Genomic DNA, 21,930 nt, shown 5'->3' on the forward strand with positions numbered 1-21,930 from the left:
GTTTCAGCTGGGGCTTGACAACACAAAAAATCCAACAGAAAAGATACTGATGTGACAAGCTACACCCAGGTCTCCTTTCTGCTAAAGTATGCCTTAGCAGGAACGACATGAAGGAAGGAGCCTACAGGGATTTTCTTAGAGAATTCAACCTCACAACCCTTCTGCAAACATCAACAGTTTCCATTCCTATCTGTTTATCTCATCCACACCTCTTAAGGCCCCTCTGCATTTGCCAAACAAGTCAAAGATAGCACACATGCACCTTGCCTCTGCAGCACTCCCAGGTAAATTGATAGGCTAATAAGAAAACCCAACAAGTTATTATTTTTTTCTCAACTACACAATTTTTCTGCACACCTTCATTTATAGGATATAAGTTCTTCAGTGCAGAGACTGGTTCATTCAGGACCTTGTTTCGTGCTCTTCATTCTGTCAGCATTTAATAAATAATGGCATGCCTGACTTTTAGCTGCAGTGGGAATCAACACTGAATTTCTCAACTCCAGTGCCATCATACGGATAATGCTATGCTGTCATTTCACACTGAACATGCTAATTGTATTTTATACAACTTTCAGTAGAACGTCACTAATTTTAAATGTACCTGCCATTGCTTTCAAGACCAGCATTGGGAAAATGTGCTTCAACCGAAAGGAAAAAAACAAAAAAAAAACATGGAAATGTCATGACAGATACATTTTTCACATTAGTGTGGAACAAGCCTCTGCAAATCTTGTATCTCTGTACAAGTGTTACGCAGAAGGACTGCCAGACCCTTCTCTGCTCGTTTTTCACTGTAGCCATCAGTTTTCTATTTGTAAGGATGTGAATCATGGAACTCACCGACACTTGCATGTCCTTTCCTTGCTTGTTTTGCTGTATTTAACATGTCCTAGAGATCACTAGGTATTACATCCTATCAGCACTAGACTGTACGAACACCACCCTATCCACCATTCAGCACCTAGCTTGGCCAGCCACTCTCCCTTGACTCGACGAGCAGTCAATGGAAAATGGAAATGGCTAATCCAAGAGCGAGGTCATCTGCAGCCTTGTTTTATCACGTTTTCAGGGAATGCAGTGCAAGCCTTAGCCTATGCCCTCCCAGCCCTGCCATTACGGAGACATGCATTAAAGAGGTGGAGATATCCAAAATCCATACTTGTGGGGACCCTAAAAACATAAAGCACGTGAATCTTGGTTCATATACGTGATGAAGAAATTGCATCTGAGAGGCAGTAACTGTGAGAATGGCTCTTGTTGATGTGCAGGCTGATTTGACACAGCTCAGCCTACAATGAAAGGAGATCACTTTGCGTCTGGGGGCTTACAGCACCACAGCTGTGTGTAAGTCCCCAGGTAGGGCTTGCAGATGCAGCTCTAATACAAAGCAGCAGCTTTACTACAGTAAAACGATTCTTTTTTTTCTTTTCAAATTTCTTTGTTGAATTCTAACGTCACTCAGCTGCAATCTGCTACCACATCAGATTTCTCTCCTTTCACTTTCCAAAAATAACTCTCATCCCCTCAAGTCTGCACCACAATAAACAATTCTGACCCAAACAAAGCTTTACTTTAGCCTGCGTAGCTCTTCTCATGAGCAACAGTCATTAGTGGAGTCCCACCTTAAATCTGGAATGTCAAACTTCCAACTATGAAAGGATCAGGGCCCCGTACAACGTGGATGGTGTTATATACCTAGGGACTATTTAACAAGGTTGGGTTTTTTCCCTGTGCCTGCACGGCCTCCCTCAGTCTCTCCTGCTTCCTGCAGCTCAGCTTTTTGCTTCAGAGCCATCTGGGTTGCTTTAAAAATTTCCCATGCAGCACTGACGGCAGGGGGAGGGTGGAAATTAGGTGTGGGGCATTTCAGTTTCATAATTAAAATTAAACTATAAAGCAGCCTGAGCCTGCTCAGTGCTGAAACAGGGTTAGGGCAGAACTATAGATCCTCTGCCTTTGATGGCTGACAGGAACCCACTGCGTTCCTCTCACCAGGACACAGACAGGATTCCCCTGACATTTCAAGAGAAAAATATTCAAAGGTGCCCATTTATGTTTAAAAAAACTCAATTCTATTAAACCTGACATCAAATGCACATCACCAAGTCAGAGAGTGGTCTCTGTGTGAAAGTCTATGAGGTGAAGGACCAGACCTGAACAGCACTACAATTTAAAGATTATGCAGAACAAACATACAGGAAGGAAGGACCAAAAAAAAAAAAAAAAAGAAAAAAAAAGAAAAAGAAAAAGAAAAAGAAAAAAAAAAAAAAGACATATCCCCCCCACCCCCCCTAAAGGAAAGAGAGACCAAAAAACCCAGGACCTTTCTTCCGATTCAAATGATTAGAAGAAAGGAGGGAGAAACACAGTGGTGCCTCTGACCACTGCTAATACCGATGCGTAAGTAAAGAAATAGGAGGGTTGGAGGGGAACCTCTCCATGTGGGGTTTCTGGATCCTAAATCAGAAAAAGAAGTTTGTGCCTTACTGTGCCGGTATCTGCTGAAGCAACAAAGGCACAGCAGAAACCTAAAACATTCTTCTGCTTTTGGAGTTGTAACAGGTTTAAGTTGGCATTATTGTAAAGCTGATAGAGAATGTGGGACATGGAAGCATATGTGCTTTTTAAGGTAATGGATATGGAAAATAAGTAAGCTTAATACTAATACAGTCTTTTAAAGAGTTTTTTTAATTTAAAAAGTTTGTCAAACAAGATGAGTATTTACAAAACACTGAGCCTTTCATTCTGTTATCAAAACCTGCTGAACACAGTACACATAAAACTTAAGTAGAATATTATACAAATCTAAAATATAAAATATCAGTAAAATTCATGTGATTGGCTTAAGAAAAACTACAGCATTTCCCAAATAGGAAAGATAAAATACGAACCAGCACAGATTGAACTGAATACGCAGGCTTAGACAATAGATTCATTAGAGAGCGCCTCTGGGTGGTACTCTAGCAGTCTAGCAATTGATGCTAGATCAAACCCATGGCTCATCTGTTGAATATAAACTGTACATACAAAACTTGCAGACATTTTCAAAGGCTTAGTCTTTGGAAAGATGTTACAACTCAATGCAATTGATGCAGTCTCTCTGTCTAGGACCGTTTCTGTATAAGGACTGAACTTGTCTGCCCAAAAGGCAAAAAGAATTTAAATTCTTCTGTTGGACAAAAAGAATACAAATTTGTAATGAGGTGGAACCCAAGTTTAAAAAGGCCATTTCCTACCAGGCTACATACATTGAGTGTCCTTTCATATCACAGACAGAAAGCAAGGAAAAACCCAGATGACTCAAAGCAGGACAGGGAGCAGGATATTGTAAACTCTTCAGAAATCCATGCATTTGGTTGCAGAGAATCTTTACTCAGTGCTTTCAGAGAAAGGCAAAATACACCTCGTCTAGTGCCTGATATAAACAGGTAAGAAGACTGGCATGCGTAATAAAGTTAGACAGCTTTGTTATGCAAAATAAAATAAAGCACAGATCTGTACGTGGTTTGCTTTCCTTCCGCACAGCACACCAGATTTCAGATCAGCTGATGTTTCACCTTGGTCAGTAATAGAAGGAAGCCTTCACACCGAGGCCAGCTGAACACTTCATTTCACTGTGTTACTGGCAAAGCAACATTGACAGGCACTTGGCTGGGCTGTTGTGCTGGTGACCCATTACTGAGCTGCTGTTGTGGAACAGCAGCTGGTTCCATTTTGCTGATGTGTGTTATGAAGCGTAACCGAAGTTTCAAAGCTGGTCTTAAATTACAAATTATTTTCTCAACCTGTTTAAAATAAATAAATAGGACAGAAGTGCATTTGGTAGAATAGGAGTATTTTGACACATGTCACTACTATACACAGATGTCACATTAGTACAACGAAGAAAGGAAAAAGATATAGTAAATAGTGGTATTTATGTTAATGTTTTATTCACTGTGTTAACTTTTGGACCTCTTCTGATAACTAACCTTAAAAAAACCAGATAACCCTCCCTGGTGTAACAGTTCTACACCAAAGCTTTGCAAAACGATTCACACAACAGACACTTTTAAAAGTGCATACAATTATAAACCAAACTTAAATCAGGTGAACAATTTTTCACTGAACATGGACACATTCTTGCTTTTGTCACATGTCAAGTTATATTAATGAAACAGAAATTGGGTAAAAACTTAAAAGGGACAGACTGAAATGAGGAAAAGTTATAAAACATCCAGTAGCTTTATTTCAAGCAATTGCTTTAATAGTAGTACTTAAAGCACCCTCAAGCTTATCTTAAAATTCAGACTACAGAAACTGATCTTGAAATCTAAGATACCTTGCCTATTGCAGCTAAAGCTTTTTCATGTGTAGAAGTGCACCTACTTCCTAATTTGCACAGGGAGATTCAGCAACTGCTAAGCATTTTGTTGTACTGCTACCTACGAAAATAATTCATAAAGTGATTGAACTGCTATATGGGAAGAAAGGTGATTAAAGTATGAATATCTACTGTTCACTTACTTGGTCTTTCACACTGTCTCCTGTAAACATATACTTCATATGATACAAGAAGTCACATATAGGATCTATGTAGTTCAGGTGCGAGCTGTACCGATCCGCATTCAGCAGCATTTCATAAAACGCCACTCCAATCTGTTTCCACAGACATAAAAAGCACCTCCAATTAAAACACCTTTTAAAACGCTTTAGAGTAGAAATACAGTTGAAAAGAGTGTACTGCTTTTGAAGTATCTGTGACTCCTAACTATTTACTTTGTTGCAAGGACAAACATGCAGGTCTAACTCATCCCATTATGCTCCACTAAAAGAACCCATTTTCCCAAGTTAACTTCCAGCAAGTACAATAATGGTATTTTGGTACAAGCTTCTAAATTAGTGCTTAAACATCATGGACTGCAATACGGTTTGAGTAAGCACCTACAAAATTTTCAAAAGTAGACCTTAATAAAAAATAGCAAGAGCTTAGCACAAGATTTATGTCTTCTAGAGAGAAGAAATTGCACTTTACTGCATTCAGCTTGTATCTAGAACCCAGCAAGGTCTTCAGCAAACGCATACAGTGCATTTTAATGGTTCAAGCATTCTCTACAAAGGGATTACAACTACAGCGTTCGAATATAGTTATTAAGGAAGTGCGGTGTGCAAACATACGTATGCCTACGACCATTTGAAGAAGGCAATTGTGAAACTTGAACTTTGCGCTGGTCATTTAAGTCAGATGATAGTTGCTGCCTAGTCTGAGGGTAGCAACCCCTCACAATTTCCTCACACTGAAATCAACTCCTCACAAAGAAAAAGAAGTGGTACGGGAATGTTAAGAAGCACAGAAAGATGACAGCTTTTTAACTTTTCTTGTATTTTGGTTCAATACAGAGAATGCAGGCACAGAAAAAAAACCTTCCTGACAGAGGAAGGAAGAAACCAGTCAAAGCAATACTTAGTATCTATTTATAGTATAAAGCAGGAGTCCACGGAATGATACTGATCCATGCCTAAACAGTACCTTCTGTTGCTCTCCAGTACTTTTACTTAAGTGCTACTTTATGAAAAAAAAAACCCAATACTTTTTGGAGTAACTTAGTGTAGCTTTAAGACCAAAAAAAAAGAAAAAGAAAGAAAGCATTCCTGAAGAACTATATATGTATTTTTTTTGTCTCATGCTTCCAAAGTATACTTAAAAAGAACCAGAGAAGGCCGTAACTCAGTGGCAAAACTGAAAGAAATACGTAAACAAGTATACAGAAACGCTGCCGTATCATTATTTAACTGCTTGATTCAGTTTCTTTCTCAGTATCCTGTGTTCATGATCTATCCAATGGGAATAAAAGTTACAAAACACTTCTCGCACTGTGTACACATCCCTACACTTTTTGACTTCTTCATAAAAACAATGTATGCAAACTAAATATTTTAGAAACAACTGGAAGCAGGGAGGACTTGCAGCACAGGAACTAATGGACACCTAAGAAGGTTAAGATGGAAGTCCCCAGCACAGACATTGGTAACTAGGGATGAAAAAGTAATCAGTAGTGGTGTATTGCTTGCTATTTTGGGGGTTGTATTTTTTTAACAACAACAACAAAAAAAAAAGTGATATGTGTTTTATCCCGAACAAAGCTGACAAGATTTCAATTAACTGGATAACTGAACACCAGCCCAGCAATTCAGATCCTTGAAAATACTGTTTAATTTGTATAGAATTTAATTCTGAATGTTTATCAAAGATCTCTATCAGATTCTGCCTTGTAATATATTTGCAAAGTTCAAATAATATATACTGTATAAAGTCAACTAAGAGCTTCACTTTACCTCTATCATGCATCGTGTCCGCTCCTGCTGGAACCGTTGTAGAAAAGGACCAACAAGATGGTAAACGTAGAGTAACTGGAACTCTGTTTTCACTATGGGTATCAATACTTCTGTGAGGAACCTGTAGTATTTCAAGACACTTACTACTTCAACTGGATTTCTGCCCACCCACCCTTTTCCTTACCCCAAATTCTAGCCAAAACATCACATTCTCTCTCACAGATTTGGGCCTTCATTTTAGAAAATACAGTGTGGTTATGCAAATATTAGTCATTTCAGTGAAGCTCTAGAACATTTCTAGTCATTATTACTGGACTAGAACATGCAACAATTTTAAGCTCAGCAGAACGGTACACACAGTCAAAAAGATGTCCTCTGATGTTTTAACACTACCTTAAAATCAAGGTGCAGGATTAACCGGGGATTAGTTGAGAGGAATACATCATGCCACCTTCATTTCTGTCCAATATTTTAAGACTTAGTAAATGAAGTCTGCTAGTTCTCTCATTAGCATGGCACTGGGGAAAGTCTAATCAACTTTTTAGAGCAGTCGTATTTTTCACTTGCTTTAATGATTAAGTGGACCTCTAACACATCCTTCAGTCAGCAAAGCATCTCAACTTGCAGCTAGGGGGTACTTGCTAGAATTAAGGATACATTTACTGATTACAGCTGATACTTCAGGAATATACTACAGTCAATGGTTTAAAAAAATTGAAATTAATAAAAGCATAAAAGCAAACCAAGATAAAAAAAGGCTCATTAAAGGCAGTTGCGCTCTAGACGAAAGCCCTGAAGCCTACAGATAACAAGAGTTGTGTCAGTGAAAGCCATGTAAATATTTGCTGGTATAAGGGCTACAGGTATAGCTTTGTTATCTACAGTACGCATGGAATTTAAAAGACAAATTAAATAATAAAAATCATTGCACCTACTTAGGAATGAGAGAAAGCTGTCCAATGCTAGAATGATGCCAGACAGCATGTGCTAAAGCCAAAGTGTAGCTACAACTCATCTCAGAATAAGACTGGTGACACGCTGTGAAGTCAAACAGCTGGAATGGGTAACCAACCCACTCTGTCTCTGACGTCAAGCTGGGACTGTTGATAACGCTCACAATGCGATCATGGAGAACAATCCAGTACGGCTCCTGGAAAACACAAGCAGTTGGAATTGCTTCTGAAAAGAACGCCATCTAAGACAATGCTTCCTCATCTCTTTCTAGTATTATTGCATTTCTAAAACATTTTCAACTACATGGTAGTTTATAACCCTGTCTGACAAACATGAAAATTAAGCAGCACAATACAGGAAACATCCATATTAGTGGATGTGGCACACTTGAGGGTGTGGCATTATCAAGATGCATTTCATTAATTATTTAGCTAGCTAATATAAAGGTCTCCAAAAGAAGCAGAGCAGAAGCAAAAAGCCTTAATGGAAGGAGACTGAGAATCTTCTGAGTTTTCCAAGTACAAGCACAAACAGACCAAAAATCCAAGATGGAAACAGGAAACAAAAAAAGGCACAAAAGTCAAGGAATATAGATGAATATGCAAGGAGATGGAACAGGAAGAATAGTAAGAAGCATTATCAAAATAATAAGGATTGAATCTATGGTGGCTTTCTTCCAAGAAAAGGAACCATTTTGTTGGGGAAGAGAAGTTGCAGGGAAAGGATAACTGTTGCACATATAAGCAACAGGTAAGCAAGATCAAAATAATTCAGGCAGTCCTGGACAAGTACCAAGAGTCATTATATTTAGAAGATCAAAGTTTCTAATGATAAACTCTAATACTGAATACATCTGCTTCTGCAGTTTTAGGCACATCTCTTAAGAGATAGAGGGTGTGCATGTGCAAGCATTAATAGAAAGTTAGCTTTGCATCAGAACCCTTATAGACCTTACTTTATAGATCCAGTTCTCAATTAATACTACACATGTGACATTTAATTACCTTTTTAAATAGGAGTGATTTACTTCTTTTCACCCGAGGCTCAAAACATAATAGAAAAACAAAACCTGGTCAATTTTGCCATGCTGCAGGAAGAGGTATTTCTCAAACATGCAAGCAGCCTTTCTGAATAGCCCTCTCTGGAATCTACAGATGTTGGCTATCACACTGCAAACTGCAGAAGTTTTTACAACATACAATAGAAAGATGATAAACCTTACATGGAAGAAGATACTTTTTTATTTTAAAAGACAACATATTGACTCACTGGTAAGGCTGTGATAATTAGTCCAATTGCATTCATCCAAGCTGTGATATTCTCTCTTGGCACCAGGGGCTGACTAGAGACAGAGAAAACGAAAACTGAAGCTCTAAAATTCAGAACTGCAATTTGTGCTTCTGGTGCAGCTGAAGACAAGGTATACTTATGCAAAGAATATTTCTCAAGCTGAGAGAATAATACACATACAGGTAATTTAAGAGAGCCAGCAGATGGTATAAATGCCATTGTGACGTTGCTTGCAAAACTTTGTTCAGGCATGATTTTGTGTTAGTGGATTCAAAGGCTGTTTTTACACTGTTCTTCCTGCTGAACAGGCTTCAGTGGTTAAGGGTTACTTGTCACTTTATTTACTCCTTCCCTCCATGTGCCCCAAATAGAGCTAACAATAATATATTACAAAGCTGAATGAGGCTGAAAACTAATCATTTCAGTTTGTCATTGCTCAAAGATGACATGTGAACCACTGCAAGAATACCACGACCTTTCTTTCACTTCAGTTCTTCTACCAGTGCCTGAGCAAGAAACAGAGCCATGGGTCAAACCTAATGCATCGTGACAAAAAGCTAGCCTTGGTACACCACTCTGTTGCAAAGTACTTCCAATTTTACATTAGCATCAGGAGGATTCAGAGCCCTGCTGAATGCTTCCTGCCCCTTTCTTTGCATTCAAAGATGCTGTGGTATTAACTGATGAAATGTCGTCCTCCCAGCACAGCTGAAAAGGAGAACAGACTGTTTCCAGCCTCGTGCCACTAAATCCACTGGACAAGTTCTTTCCCTGTGTAAAGTCTTTCCTCTGTCTTTTAAGGGGATCACGCTGAATCAACTGTTCCTGAAGCACACACAACCCACTTGAGCACAGAAATCCAACATGTGATTTTTCTGATTGATTCCTATGGCCTTGTTTGCCCTCCAAAAACTCTTTATGTGTAAAACTTAAAGGAGTTATACTTAATTAAAAATTTATAAAACCCCAAGAAAATTAGTATCACAGACTACCCTAGCAATCTCTAATTATGTATTATATATTGCAGTTTGAGAGAGCCAACATACCTCTTCAGCACAACATTCAGTAGTGCATTGCCCACATCCTTCCCTGGAACAGCCAGCGCCATAAGCTCAACACAGGTAACGTGGAGAGCATGGGCAGCTGGGTTAGGAAACTCATTGAATCTCCAGTCACAATTCGGAAATGGACCGGGTGATTTGCCTGCCATAGGTGGCAATGATTAAGGAAAAGAAGTCACTACAACACGGACTAGTGTAAGCAGCACACTGCTTAAAAATATAGGCATATACTACACATGCTAAGTTGAACTGAAATGAAATATAAGTTACTGAGAACAAATAAAAAAGAACATCATTTAATAAAATTAAGACATATAGACAAAAGGATGAATATAAGGCAATGATACTCAATCACTGAACGACTGCACGAATACATAGCCATAAATATACCACACACACAAGGTCATGCAGACGATAAATTTCCCCAGTTAAGAGGTGTAACAAAACAACACCAACCATCTCATTCACCATCTGCTTCCAAGGCAAGAAGATTAAAATAACAAAAATTTTCTACTCTGCATGATCTGAAATCATTAATTTGCTTCAATATAAGATCTTTCAGCAGAATGCTAGGGTGACAGTTTATGCAAAACGAGCACCTGCTTAGTCTCTGAAAATATTCTGTTTTCCCAACCAAGACTAACTCATTTGAGCTACATATAGAAACGATCTCCAAACAGACTGTTAACATTTGCATAAAAGCAGGGGTTTATATAATTTTAGCTTTCTTTAGACAGATCTAATAAACTTCTCTCAAGTTACACATAAAAGAAAGGCAAGGTCGGGAAGAGGAGTGAAAGAAGACATATAACATCCAGAAAATTGGTCAACTCCCGTAAAGCTGACCCAGAAAGATGACGACATCCAGGGAGATTCCACTAGCACTATACCCCAGAACATAGCTGCATGGGTTCACCAGCTATTTCCTCAGAAACTTAAATTAGCTCTAGTCATAACTGTAAAAATAATAAAAGGCAGCAATTAAGAAAATGTATGTTTGCATTAAAAATATAACTTCTAGTTTTTCACTCCTAAAAACCAGATTCTCAGCAGCTGTTAAGAGCACATACACCGATCTTCAGCTAGGCACAGCTAGTTATATACCATCTTAAATGCGACACTGCTTACAATATTTTATTCTCAGTAATATTAATAATTCCATTAGAATAAAGTAATCTAATTTTCTACATTTTTTTAAATATTCATGCTTTGTATCAAGCTGATTTTATATGGCAATTAGAATTCAATTCAGAATGCATATGCATCAGTTATAAGTGATGTGTTAAAACAGTGAAATATTTATACAGCTGTACTGTGCTTTGTTCTCACCATATCTTTCAAGACATTTTCACCAGGGCAGCACAGTCCCTGTGTAGAATAATGAAAAAAATTACACTGAAGTAAACCAATATGAATTTAGACTGATATATGCAGCTAATGAAAGACTCCAAGCTTTATTTTGTACCTGAATAGATGGAAATTGAACTTAATATTTTGATGAAACAAAGCTATAAGACATTGGCACCGCTTAATGCAAACTTTAAGAAGGATATTGTCTACTAGTCTTCCAATGAGTTTGCAGTAGTAAATGTCATCAGGAACCCATGGGTTTTCTTCTCGGGCATTCATAGCACATTTGAGATAAGTATCACTTAGACACCAGCCTAGTGGGCGATTATCTTTGAGAGAGCCAATTATGGCATGAACAAGTTTCCTCTTGAGGTTTGTGCGCTCTCTGAGATGCATCTCATAATAATGAAGAGTGTTGTACAGGTAAGTCACTGGACGGTCTGCCAAGAAGAAAAGGAAAAAAACAAAACCCAGATATAACTTCTAGCATCACTATTATGTTTATGGTGGCAAAGAAAATGGCAAAGAAAATCAGTATTACTAGCAGTTCATATCATTATGATAATACTAACATATTTGTAAGTAAACTGTCTAAATCATCCCTTTGTATAAAAGGTATTAAATAGGAAGAATCCAGGTATGAAGTCACAGTGAAGAAAGAATTTTATAAATTGTCTGGGCATATCATAGCAGTGACATCTGCACAAAAAATTATTATAAAAGTGTTTAAAAAAAATCAGGTTAGTTCTCTGAATCTTAAACAAGGATAGATGGAGGAACTGCTTTTTAGCTGTTTCAGTCTCGGTAACAGAAAGTTTGTTAGGGCACAGGTCCAAGTACTTACTACTAGAAGGGAGCGAAACGGAAAGGTGTGAAGAAAGCATGAATTAGCAAGAGCTACCTCAATAAAAAGCTAGTTCACTGTTAGGCTGAAATTCACTAAATAAGGATTGTAATTCTCTGTGGAAATGTACACAGGGCTTACAGAATAGGAAAGGATTAAAACACTGCTGTGACAGTAAATGAAAATTATGAAAGAAAGAGATGAAGGAGACCAGAATGATTGCAACAGGAATAAAGGTATGTATTCACAGATAACTTACCATGGAATTTGTATAGACCTCCCAGATGATCCAATAAAGTTTCTAGTGATTTGGATACTGGAAGCAATTCCAGAAATCTATGGATTACAATGTCAAACACTGGCAAAAAGCGCAGGCATACATTTCCAAAATAAATTGGTAGGTACTGGGGCTGGATCTGAACTGGGGGATTGACTTGCTCTGCCAAGCCTTCAAAATACAACTTTTCAGGATATTTCTGGAAGGAAAGAAATCCAAGAAAATCCAAAGCTCTTTCCTTAGAAGCAATGCATTAACATTCAGCATCTACACTTCTTTAAAAAGACACTTCATAAATCTCATTATCACACGAGTGCAGTGAGATGATTTCACTGCAAAGCTTACCGAAGAAAGTTCAACTCTGAGTGAAATTATTTAGTTATTAGACTAATAGATAGCTTCTTAAGAAAAAACCAAAGCACACACAAAGTTTCACCACCACTTGAAGTGGGCATAAGAGAACATTAAGCATCCCTAGGCAAAGCTGAAAGCAGCCAGTGGTTATGTGTCCCTTGTCAAGTATTTTAAGAGAAAACCTAGGGGAAATAAACACTACTGAAAGTTTCTGCATGACATACTGAATCAGAACACTAGAAGTAATACACACGTAGTAACTCCCTGGGAAGGAACTGGAATGTACTCAAATACCAGATGAGTAGAGCTGAAGGCTCAGCTTATAGCGTTTTACCTGTGCCTGACATTTCTATGGCAGATTGGGTCTAGTAACTGCACAGCCATGTCAGAGCACTTCCCAGGCTACTCTTACACTTTTAGGCATTGGTAAGCCCTCTGCTTTAGCCATACAGTGTCTAATACAGACCAAAGAGCTTCTGGATCAGAACTAGATTGTATGTGTAGCTAACTACATGAGAGTTTGCTTGCTTCTATTTCATCTGAGCATTGATGTATCGTTTGACAGAACATTGCATTGGTACATCCTTTTCCAGCCAGCAAAAGCCACTACGTTTACAGCAGCATTTAAATCTCAGCAATTCCCCATTCCCCTCCCTAAAATGTCAGGCTATCATGTTCTTGCCACACAGGAAATGCAAGAAGCTTTAATAATTAGGAGAAAATGTCAGTTTAACTATTGCTATAGTCATGAAACACCAGAAGGAAATACCTTCTCCCTGATGCACAAAAGCTCAGTTCTAAATTAGTTTCAGTAAACCCAAGATTTTAAAATGATTGAATTTAAATGAGCAATAATGAATTTCTAACCAACTCTACAGCTACTTCTGTCTCTGAATATCACTGCATTATATTTTAAAGTTATTATATAAACATAGTGATTTTTTTTTTTTATAATAGCCCAAATAAATTACAACTTACTTAGTAACTCCAAAAACTGAGAAAGCTGTCCTGTTATTTAGAGGACAAAAGACTCTCTGGCTGATCTCAACTCCATGGAAAGTATCACAACAAAAGGATTTTATTAGCTTTGATACCTTGTGATAACTCATATGCTTAGTATGCCAGTCATTCTGCAGCCAGTGCTCCGGAGAATTCTCCTTCACAAAATCACTCACTCTGTTTCTGAAATCGTTAGGCTTCAGTAAGAGTAACTGAATTATGAAGTAACAGACTTGAGCTTCATTTCCTTCATGACTACGCATAGCCTGAAACAAAATGGATCAGAAGACATGGAATTAGAGTTGACGCTGCTCTCTGCTTTATAACCCCTAAACATTGGCTAGCAAATCTGGCTGCACATTCAGTACATCTGCACACAAATTCACACTGAACTTATGGTCTTTCAACTCTATTGTTCAAGTGGAGACACGGAACAGAGGCAGGTTCAATCACCCTTGTGAAAAGTACCCATCACATTTTTTATTCCATAGGCAGTGTCTTACAGACTCCCTAGTGATAGCACATTCTCCAAGAATTCCAGCTCTCTTCTAGCTGTCAGTTCTATTATTGAAAATAACCAATTAATTGTAATGAAATTAAGATTGCTTCAAACTTCCGGCCATTCTGACATGTTTGGAATTCAACTTGAAAACCAAACTAAAATTCAACCAACCAGCCTTACATTAAGATAAGATTTTAAAATATAAGTAAAGGATAATCACTGAAGGCAAATTTAATTCTCTCTAGGTGAGTTCTGCTTTATTTTGTAGGGTAACCTGGAAACACAGAGAATGCCACTTCTCTTGTTCTTTTCTGATGAAACAGGCTGAATGCTAAGCAAAGAAAGCATACTCTGATGGGCACAACATTTTCCTTTTGCTTCTGAATCATGACATGCCATACCCCTTCTACCTTTTCAGGCTGCAGATACAATTGCATAGCTCTGAGGTCAGAGACCCAAAGCACTAATAACAACATTTAATAATACCGATTCAATGGTTGCCATTAAATAACCAAGAAAAGCTTCCACTGAAGATTCAGAGAACTGTAAGACTCTGAGTTGTATGTTGCTTACAGAAGTAATTTAACTTGATTACTGGGTTAGTAAATAGTCACTATTTAAAACCAATGCATTTTTTAAAAGATTGCTCCTACAAAAGCAACTCAGAAAGCAGCCTCTGCATGAAGAACTAGCATCCTATCTTCTAAGGCAATACTTACCAAACACAGTATCAGCCTATCCAGAGTTACAATGTTGTATTTCCACACCATGTCATTGAGAATCTCAATACATTTATTGAGCTGCTGGCCTCCTGCTGAGGTAGAGAATTCATACACCAAGAAATCTGCAAATGTCCTGACATGTGCCACCAGAGCTCTGGCCCCAATTCTTTCTAACACTCTAGCAGGGAAGAAGAAAAAATAGTGGGGTTTAATACAATTGTCTTAATAAAAAATAATATAATAATAAAAAAAGACAAAACCCCTCCCTTTATTAAAGGAGCTGAAGAAAACCCCAAAGCAAAGAAAAAAAAAAAACTTAGAGCAATGGAATTCCAAGGTCTGCACACTAAGAAATGCTTCAAGTTCGCCAATTCTTATGTATAGTATTTTGCCCAGAATCGATGCTTTAGTTACGCACTTTTAGTTATATACCTCTTGGGATAATCTTTTGCAACTCAATTTTATTTTCCTGCAGTATGCATTTTAATAAAACCATAGCATTAAAATACTGGTATTTCCTCATTGCACAGAAGAGTAACACATGCTATCATAAATTCAAAAGACCTAACAAGGACTGAAAAGAAATAATGTATTTTTCAGGGCTGAAGCTGATCCTGTTACTACTGAGAACAAGTAAAAAAACTGTAGGGTTACTAGTCCTATCATAGATTTTCATCTTAATCCAACATTTGTTTTGAGAAAAAAAAAAAAGATATCTGGCCTTTATTCACATACAAAGGTGAAGTAAATATATGCTTTATATTTTCTGTTTACTTTTTCAGTTTGCCTGAAACGTTGCCATTTGCTTAATTCAAACACCTCACATCCTTATCTCTTACCAGGAAGAATGTGTGTTGCAGACCACTGTGTGGTGTAACCAATCTTAAACACTGCACAATGATTACGATATGCTTGCTAATACCTAGCTCCACTCCTTTTTTCCATGCTCTGCATGCTCTGAATTAATGAAAAATGTACAAATCAAGCTGTTAATGCACACGGCCTATGTCCTCAGAACAGAGAATATTGCTGTAATAACTCTGAAATAGCACACCTTTTAAGCTCACCTGTAGCCAATTTGATTAATGTGATCAGTATCTAACAACATCTTCCATAGGAGACATAGGAAAAGTGGGGATGAACCTTGCGTAGAAAAGTGTGAGATTATGTCATTCTCACTGGTCATAGACTTCCACTTTCGGTATTCTTCTTCCACATTCTTCTTCAAATTAAAACGGCTTTCCTGAGGTACGTTATTCTGCTTGAAGAATACCTGAAATAAAGTAGGCTTTGTTGTGACTGAGAGCCTAGAATAAATAATTTCAGCAGGCAAACTTTTGCTTGACTTAGCACCTTATGAGTTCCTAGTTCCTTGTACAGTACAAACCTACCAGGTAGGGTTGTTGCTTCACTGTGACACCAAAGTGACCGCCTTGTCGCTAACAAAGCTACATGACAAATTGCCACATGAAAAAAAGGCTTCTCCAATTTTTTTTAAATTTTATTTTTACATTTTTAAAAGATCTGATTTAGTTTCCACCAGAAGTATCAGTTGGCCAACATGGCCTTAGAATACTCCAGGAGAAGCTAATGCATTTCTGAATAAATAGGAATATTACAATCATGCTGCCGTCTTTAGCGACTTGAGATAAATGTAGTCTGGACAGAGGAAGAATCTCACCAACTAGCCAAATGCAAAGAATCTTGTTAAGGGAGTAAATTCTTTGTATCTCCAATTATAAATTCATCAGTTTGAAACTATTACCTGCAGAGGAGCTGGAAAACAGCTTAGTGTATGTGATGCCCAGTTATGCGGAGTAAAACTCATGATAGTCTGCAAAATATCCTTGCACCAAGTTCCCTGAATTGAATCAGAGCCTGTGAAAAAGTCTATAGAAAATGGATTGATGGTATTAGAATTTCACACAAAAAAACACATTTCTTATTCATATTCCTTTTGTAGTCACACACATCAAGGCTTTGCTAGTTCAACAGAGTTCCTTTTTGGCCAACTTCTCCCATCCCCTCTCGTTAAATCTTATTTACTCTATAGAACAAGCTGGATATTATCTTTTTTAGGGTATTAACAATAACAAAATTATTTTTAGGTTTTGAGCTAGAAATAAAGCAATCCTGATTTTAAGATTTTACATTTAATTTCCTGTAATAACAGTAAGCCAAGCTTTTGCTGATTAACTGATTAGACTTCAAAAAAAATCCTGAGGAAGATAATGATGAAATTGCCAGATTCCATTTTATATTACTTTAAAAAGGCTGTTCAGCAGTACCTTTCCCAATTAAGCTGTAGAAATAAAACACAAGCCTCGTTCCCCCAACCCAGCATTGATTTAACACTAAAGGTTGAGCAAAGCCTAAAATCTATAAAAACCTAACACAAAGAAGCCCTTTCCCGTTCAAATCACCTCCACCAGTTTTTGTCAAATAGCATTCTAACTCACCAGTAAGCCTCCAGACTACAAGCATAAAGAGATAGAAAATACATCCCCCTCCACCTCCAAGCTAACAAAAACCTGACCCATGTCATTGCACATTGTTAAAACTTTAAAACACACAATAAAAGCTTCCCCCTCTCCCCTCCCTAAGAAAGCAAACCTAAAACACACACTACTTTTCCTTAAAAGTAAGCTGTAAAGGGGGTGGCTACCACATGAGCAACATACTTGCTGTGAACATTCCACTTTTTTTTTTTAAGTGGCGTCTATCCAAATCAATCCAAACATTTAAATTTAAAATAATGAAACTGAAAATAAGACAGTAAAAAAACCTAGTCACACTGTATCTCTGTACAAAAATAAACTTCTAAACAATGTCTGATTTCACTACTGCTTTAATAATAGCTTTTTGCCTAAAAACAAGTAATTGGAAATTAAAATTATACTTCTTTCAAATCTGGAGGTGAATAGGATATGTTTTATGACTGGGTCATTTCTGTGCTATTCTATTAAACAGTATTTTAGGCTTGACTACAGCTTTCACTTAGATGTTATCTACAAGTATTGTTATTACCTGTCACATGTGTTGCCCTTGCTAGAGTTAAGATCAAAGCCCTGTTGAGTTCTTCTGATTCTGCTGAAAGAACTGTTTTGGGATCACTGAGGAATCGTGTAAACTGTGGTTGGACTTCCGAGCTGCCCAACGCTGTGATTAGCCTTAGAGCAGTACTCTCAACACTGAAAGAAGGAAACAGCCCAGTTACCAAATAATGCTTACGCTGCTGCTTCTAAGATGCCCAAAATACCTATTTTTCCTCCGTCTTCTGCTTCAGGTAATACAAAAACATTTGTTTTGAAAGTGATGTTCTTAATCTTTTGGAAAAGTTTGCTTCTTCAACTGTTTAATAAACGTAAGTACTTTATTTTTCCGATAAAGCTCTCAAATGTTGATTTAGTGAAATTCCAGGTGCAGAGCCCCTGAAAAAGAGCCTCAAATCTCTCCAATTTACAGACGCACCCTCTTCTGCTATCTCTGAATGTCTTCCTCTAAACAAGGCTACATACATAAATAAATATATGCAAAAACAGAATAAAAAGGCATGAATAATGCATGGGATGTTTCAAAGCTAACCATCACCTTGAAGCAGACAGCACTAAATTGTCCTTATTAAAGAAAGGAGGAAGTACTGCCTTTGATTAAAAGTGCTATATTTTCCAGTGCTCTAGATGGAAGAGCTTTTCACACCAGGTAGGTTCAAGGTTATTTAAGAGACTCTTATAACATTGTGTCTTTGAAATGCCAAAGGCATAGGTTAGTTTACTCCAATCTAGTTCCATGCAGTGCTTAGCAAAAGTGACCAATTAACACCATATTTCACAGACTAAGACAACAAAACAATATTTAGGTAAATAAAGAGCAAGATCTTGAATTTAAGGAGAAAATTGCCTTCACTTGCTCTCTTTATTCTTGGTAAAGAATAAGCAACTGATTGATTTGAATTTGGACTAAGAAATTCCTGTGTCATTAGACTTCCTTGATATGAACTGATAATAATGGAGGTTGCTCTGTCTCCCTCACATACACCCAAAAGAATTATTCTACTCTGTGAGTAGAGTGAATGGACACTCTTTTTCCCTAATTTTCTACAACAAACCCCAGGTTCTACATACAAACTGAATCTCATACCCTCCACCTTTTTAACAGTAAGTTAAACTCAAAGCTCTTGCCTAGAATTAGCTGCATATAAACTCTCAAGCTTCTTTAACCAGCTTTTCCATCTTTCTCATACAGATTAGCCATTGTTTTGCGTGGTTTACACTGGCAAACACCAGACAATGGAAGCGACACTTTTTTGTCCACTCCGGTTCACGTGCAGCCACCATAGCTTTGCACCAAGTCCTTTACAGCTGCAGGATGAATCAGATTATTTCTCTGATCTGACTCTATATTAACTTGGCTAAAGAATTAAGTGGAGCCAGCTTAACTCTTGTAATGGAATTAAACATTCTCTACAGGAGTAAGCAAGCACAGTCCCACTGGCGGACAAGCCAATCACTGTGACTACAAGGAGCAGGCATTGCTCTTTGTCTCCAGTGCAAGCTCAACAGTTGCCTGACACTTCCTGACATGACGGTTCTGGTATGCATTCCTGTGTTTTGACCTGTGACACTGCTGCCATGTCTGCGCAAGAGGCTGCCTCATGCAACTCTGCAGGGTACTACTGCTAAACATCTAACTGCACTTCTGAAACATGACCTGCTGAGATACCACAAAATAGTTTAGCCACAGAACTAAGGTTGGGAAGTACTCATGTCCCATTTAAAACACAGTTCTCACACAGCTTTCAACACACAATGAAGGATGAATCAGAGATTATGGTTAAACATGGCAACCATCACTCACCACAGATGAAGCTGATTCTGATTAGTCTGTGGCACAGCAGCCAAGGAATGAAGATGGCTGAGCAGCTGGACTCTGTAATGAGGCTGGATGTGATGCATTCGATAGCTAAACATTTCTAGCAGAGTGTGCAAAATTCCCCATGCGTGAGATTTGAACACTGTTGGCAGGAGCTGACCTTATGAAAAAGAGTTTGTAAAGTAAGTTTTCCAAGTGATTACACTTTAAAATACAATTACAGAGTACACTGTTGATAGATGGTTATATTTAGCTGCAAGTCAGATATTTGATTTGAAAATTTTATTACCGCCAAAGACTGCATGAGCAAGTGCTGTCTGAAGATGCTGTAAATGTGCACAGCTCAATAATCTTTTGAAGGAACATATACAGCAGACATGCAAATTATTTTAACAAGTGCAATTAAATACCATTTGCATTTAATTAAGTAACTTTGCTTACAACTTTCCACATTTAGCATATTTTTGCAGAATGCAGCATAACTAGGAATGTCCTGACCATACACATGGCATAAAGGGACAGCAGCACTCTCATCTAAACTTTACTGCAGCACTAGAAGGACTATTAGAATTTCTTTTACACTAAAATAGTTTGTACATGTATTCAGCATGCTGTCTCATTAGATTTTCATTTTACTATTGTCCCTAGTTGCCTTTAAAAGAAAATGCTACTGAACAAAACGAAAGGGAGTTTTAAAAAAAAAAAAGTTTTCTTTCTTACTGATAAAGCCTTTGATTCCCAAGGACTCTATTTCCATATAAACGAGCAGGCGACTATAGGTTTCCACAAGAGCAGGAGCCAAGGCCAGACTAGATTTTGCGTGAGCCAACTTAATAACCCTTGTAGCTATGCTATGAATCAGACTGAGGAAAGACAGAAAGTATTTTTTGATCAAAAACAGGGGCATGAAAGTCAAGAAATTTATTAAGTAAACAAGCAGATCGATCCATGACATGTCCAGACACAGGAAAGCTTTCCAAAAGAAAAGAGGAAAGGAGGAGAAAGAGGAAAGGAGGAGAAAGAGGAAAGGAGGAGAAAGAGGAAAGGAGGAGAAAGAGGAAAGGAGGAGAAAGAGGAAAGGAGGAGAAAGAGGAAAGGAGGAGAAAGAGGAAAGGAGGAGAAAGAGGAAAGGAGGAGAAAGAGGAAAGGAGGAGAAAGAGGAAAGGAGGAGAAAGAGGAAAGGAGGAGAAAGAGGAAAGGAGGAGAAAGAGGAAAGGAGGAGAAAGAGGAAAGGAGGAGAAAGAGGAAAGGAGGAGAAAGAGGAAAGGAGGAGAAAGAGGAAAGGAGGAGAAAGAGGAAAGGAGGAGAAAGAGGAAAGGAGGAGAAAGAGGAAAGGAGGAGAAAGAGGAAAGGAGGAGAAAGAGGAAAGGAGGAGAAAGAGGAAAGGAGGAGAAAGAGGAAAGGAGGAGAAAGAGGAAAGGAGGAGAAAGAGGAAAGGAGGAGAAAGAGGAAAGATAGCTGCATACTGTACCTCATTTTGGCATGAACTGTGAGTGAGTCCAAGAGGTTCATTGGCAACGGTGTAATAGACCCTGATGCCATGCAATTAGTCCCCGGAAGAGATATCCTCATGTTGCCATTTCCATAAATAGTCTCTACTAGTACACCCATTGGCAAAGTGAAACACTCTGAATTGGTTGAATAAGCATTGCACAGCAAGGCAATCTTGTAGTCATTCATCTGTAAGCTTTTATTTCTTAAACTCTGTTGCAAAAACCTGCATGTCAAAGAGATTAACCATTAAGTGGAAAGAAACAAGCAGAAGAATACACATGCATTCCAGGATTACAGCCACAATAACCCCAGTCAAAAATCCATTGTAAAATAGTAGAGAAAGCAAAATACTTATTAATTGCACCACGTCAAAATGACTATATCTTATGCCACAATTCCCTATATCAGAGGAACACCTCAGCAGAAAAGTACACTTTAAAAATCACCTTTCCGGACAAAACTTAGTGCAGCATACTGCTTATCCACACTTTCCAAACCACAGCATAATAAAACAAAACAATTTGCTTTCAGATTCTCCATCAGTAAAAAAAAAATTATTAATCTGAGACATAATGTATTTATTCAGCCTGGAGAAGAGAAGGCTGCACGGAGACCTTATTGCAGCCTTTCAGTACTTAAAGGGGGACTATAGGAAAGATGGGGGCAACCACTTTAGCAAGGTCTGTTGTGACAGGACAAGGGGTGATGGTTTTCAACTAAAGGAGGGTAGATTTAGACTGGATCTAAAGAAAAATTTTTTTACAATGAGGGTGGTGAAACACTGGCACAGGTTGCCCAAAGAGATTGTGGAGGCCCTATCCCTGAAAACGTTCGAGGTCAGGCAGGATGGGGCTCTGAGCAACCTGATCTAGTTGAAGATGTCCTTGCTCGCT

General features: G+C 38.0%; 1 protein-coding gene across 2 annotated transcripts in view; it reads right to left on the minus strand.

The window, feature by feature from the left end:
• Positions 1-2,672: 2,672 nt before the first annotated feature.
• Positions 2,673-21,930, minus strand: part of MED23 (mediator complex subunit 23) — a 43,567-nt gene continuing 24,309 nt past the window's right edge. For both annotated transcript variants that reach the window (XM_075087643.1, XM_075087642.1), the window contains 16 exons: positions 21,015-21,260; positions 20,264-20,406; positions 19,529-19,703; positions 17,699-17,862; positions 16,437-16,561; positions 15,739-15,944; positions 14,669-14,849; positions 13,543-13,713; positions 12,077-12,293; positions 11,177-11,413; positions 9,609-9,774; positions 8,542-8,614; positions 7,254-7,468; positions 6,319-6,439; positions 4,510-4,641; positions 2,673-3,788 (listed from right to left, as the gene is read on the minus strand). In XM_075087643.1, the coding sequence (XP_074943744.1) occupies positions 3,615-3,788; positions 4,510-4,641; positions 6,319-6,439; positions 7,254-7,468; positions 8,542-8,614; positions 9,609-9,774; positions 11,177-11,413; positions 12,077-12,293; positions 13,543-13,713; positions 14,669-14,849; positions 15,739-15,944; positions 16,437-16,561; positions 17,699-17,862; positions 19,529-19,703; positions 20,264-20,406; positions 21,015-21,260 (2,746 nt within the window). In that variant the 3' untranslated portion in view covers positions 2,673-3,614. The remainder of the gene's footprint in view (positions 3,789-4,509; positions 4,642-6,318; positions 6,440-7,253; positions 7,469-8,541; positions 8,615-9,608; positions 9,775-11,176; positions 11,414-12,076; positions 12,294-13,542; positions 13,714-14,668; positions 14,850-15,738; positions 15,945-16,436; positions 16,562-17,698; positions 17,863-19,528; positions 19,704-20,263; positions 20,407-21,014; positions 21,261-21,930) is intronic.

Source organism: Phalacrocorax aristotelis, chromosome 3 (assembly GCF_949628215.1).
Source record: "Phalacrocorax aristotelis chromosome 3, bGulAri2.1, whole genome shotgun sequence".
Taxonomy (NCBI): Eukaryota; Metazoa; Chordata; class Aves; order Suliformes; family Phalacrocoracidae; genus Phalacrocorax; species Phalacrocorax aristotelis.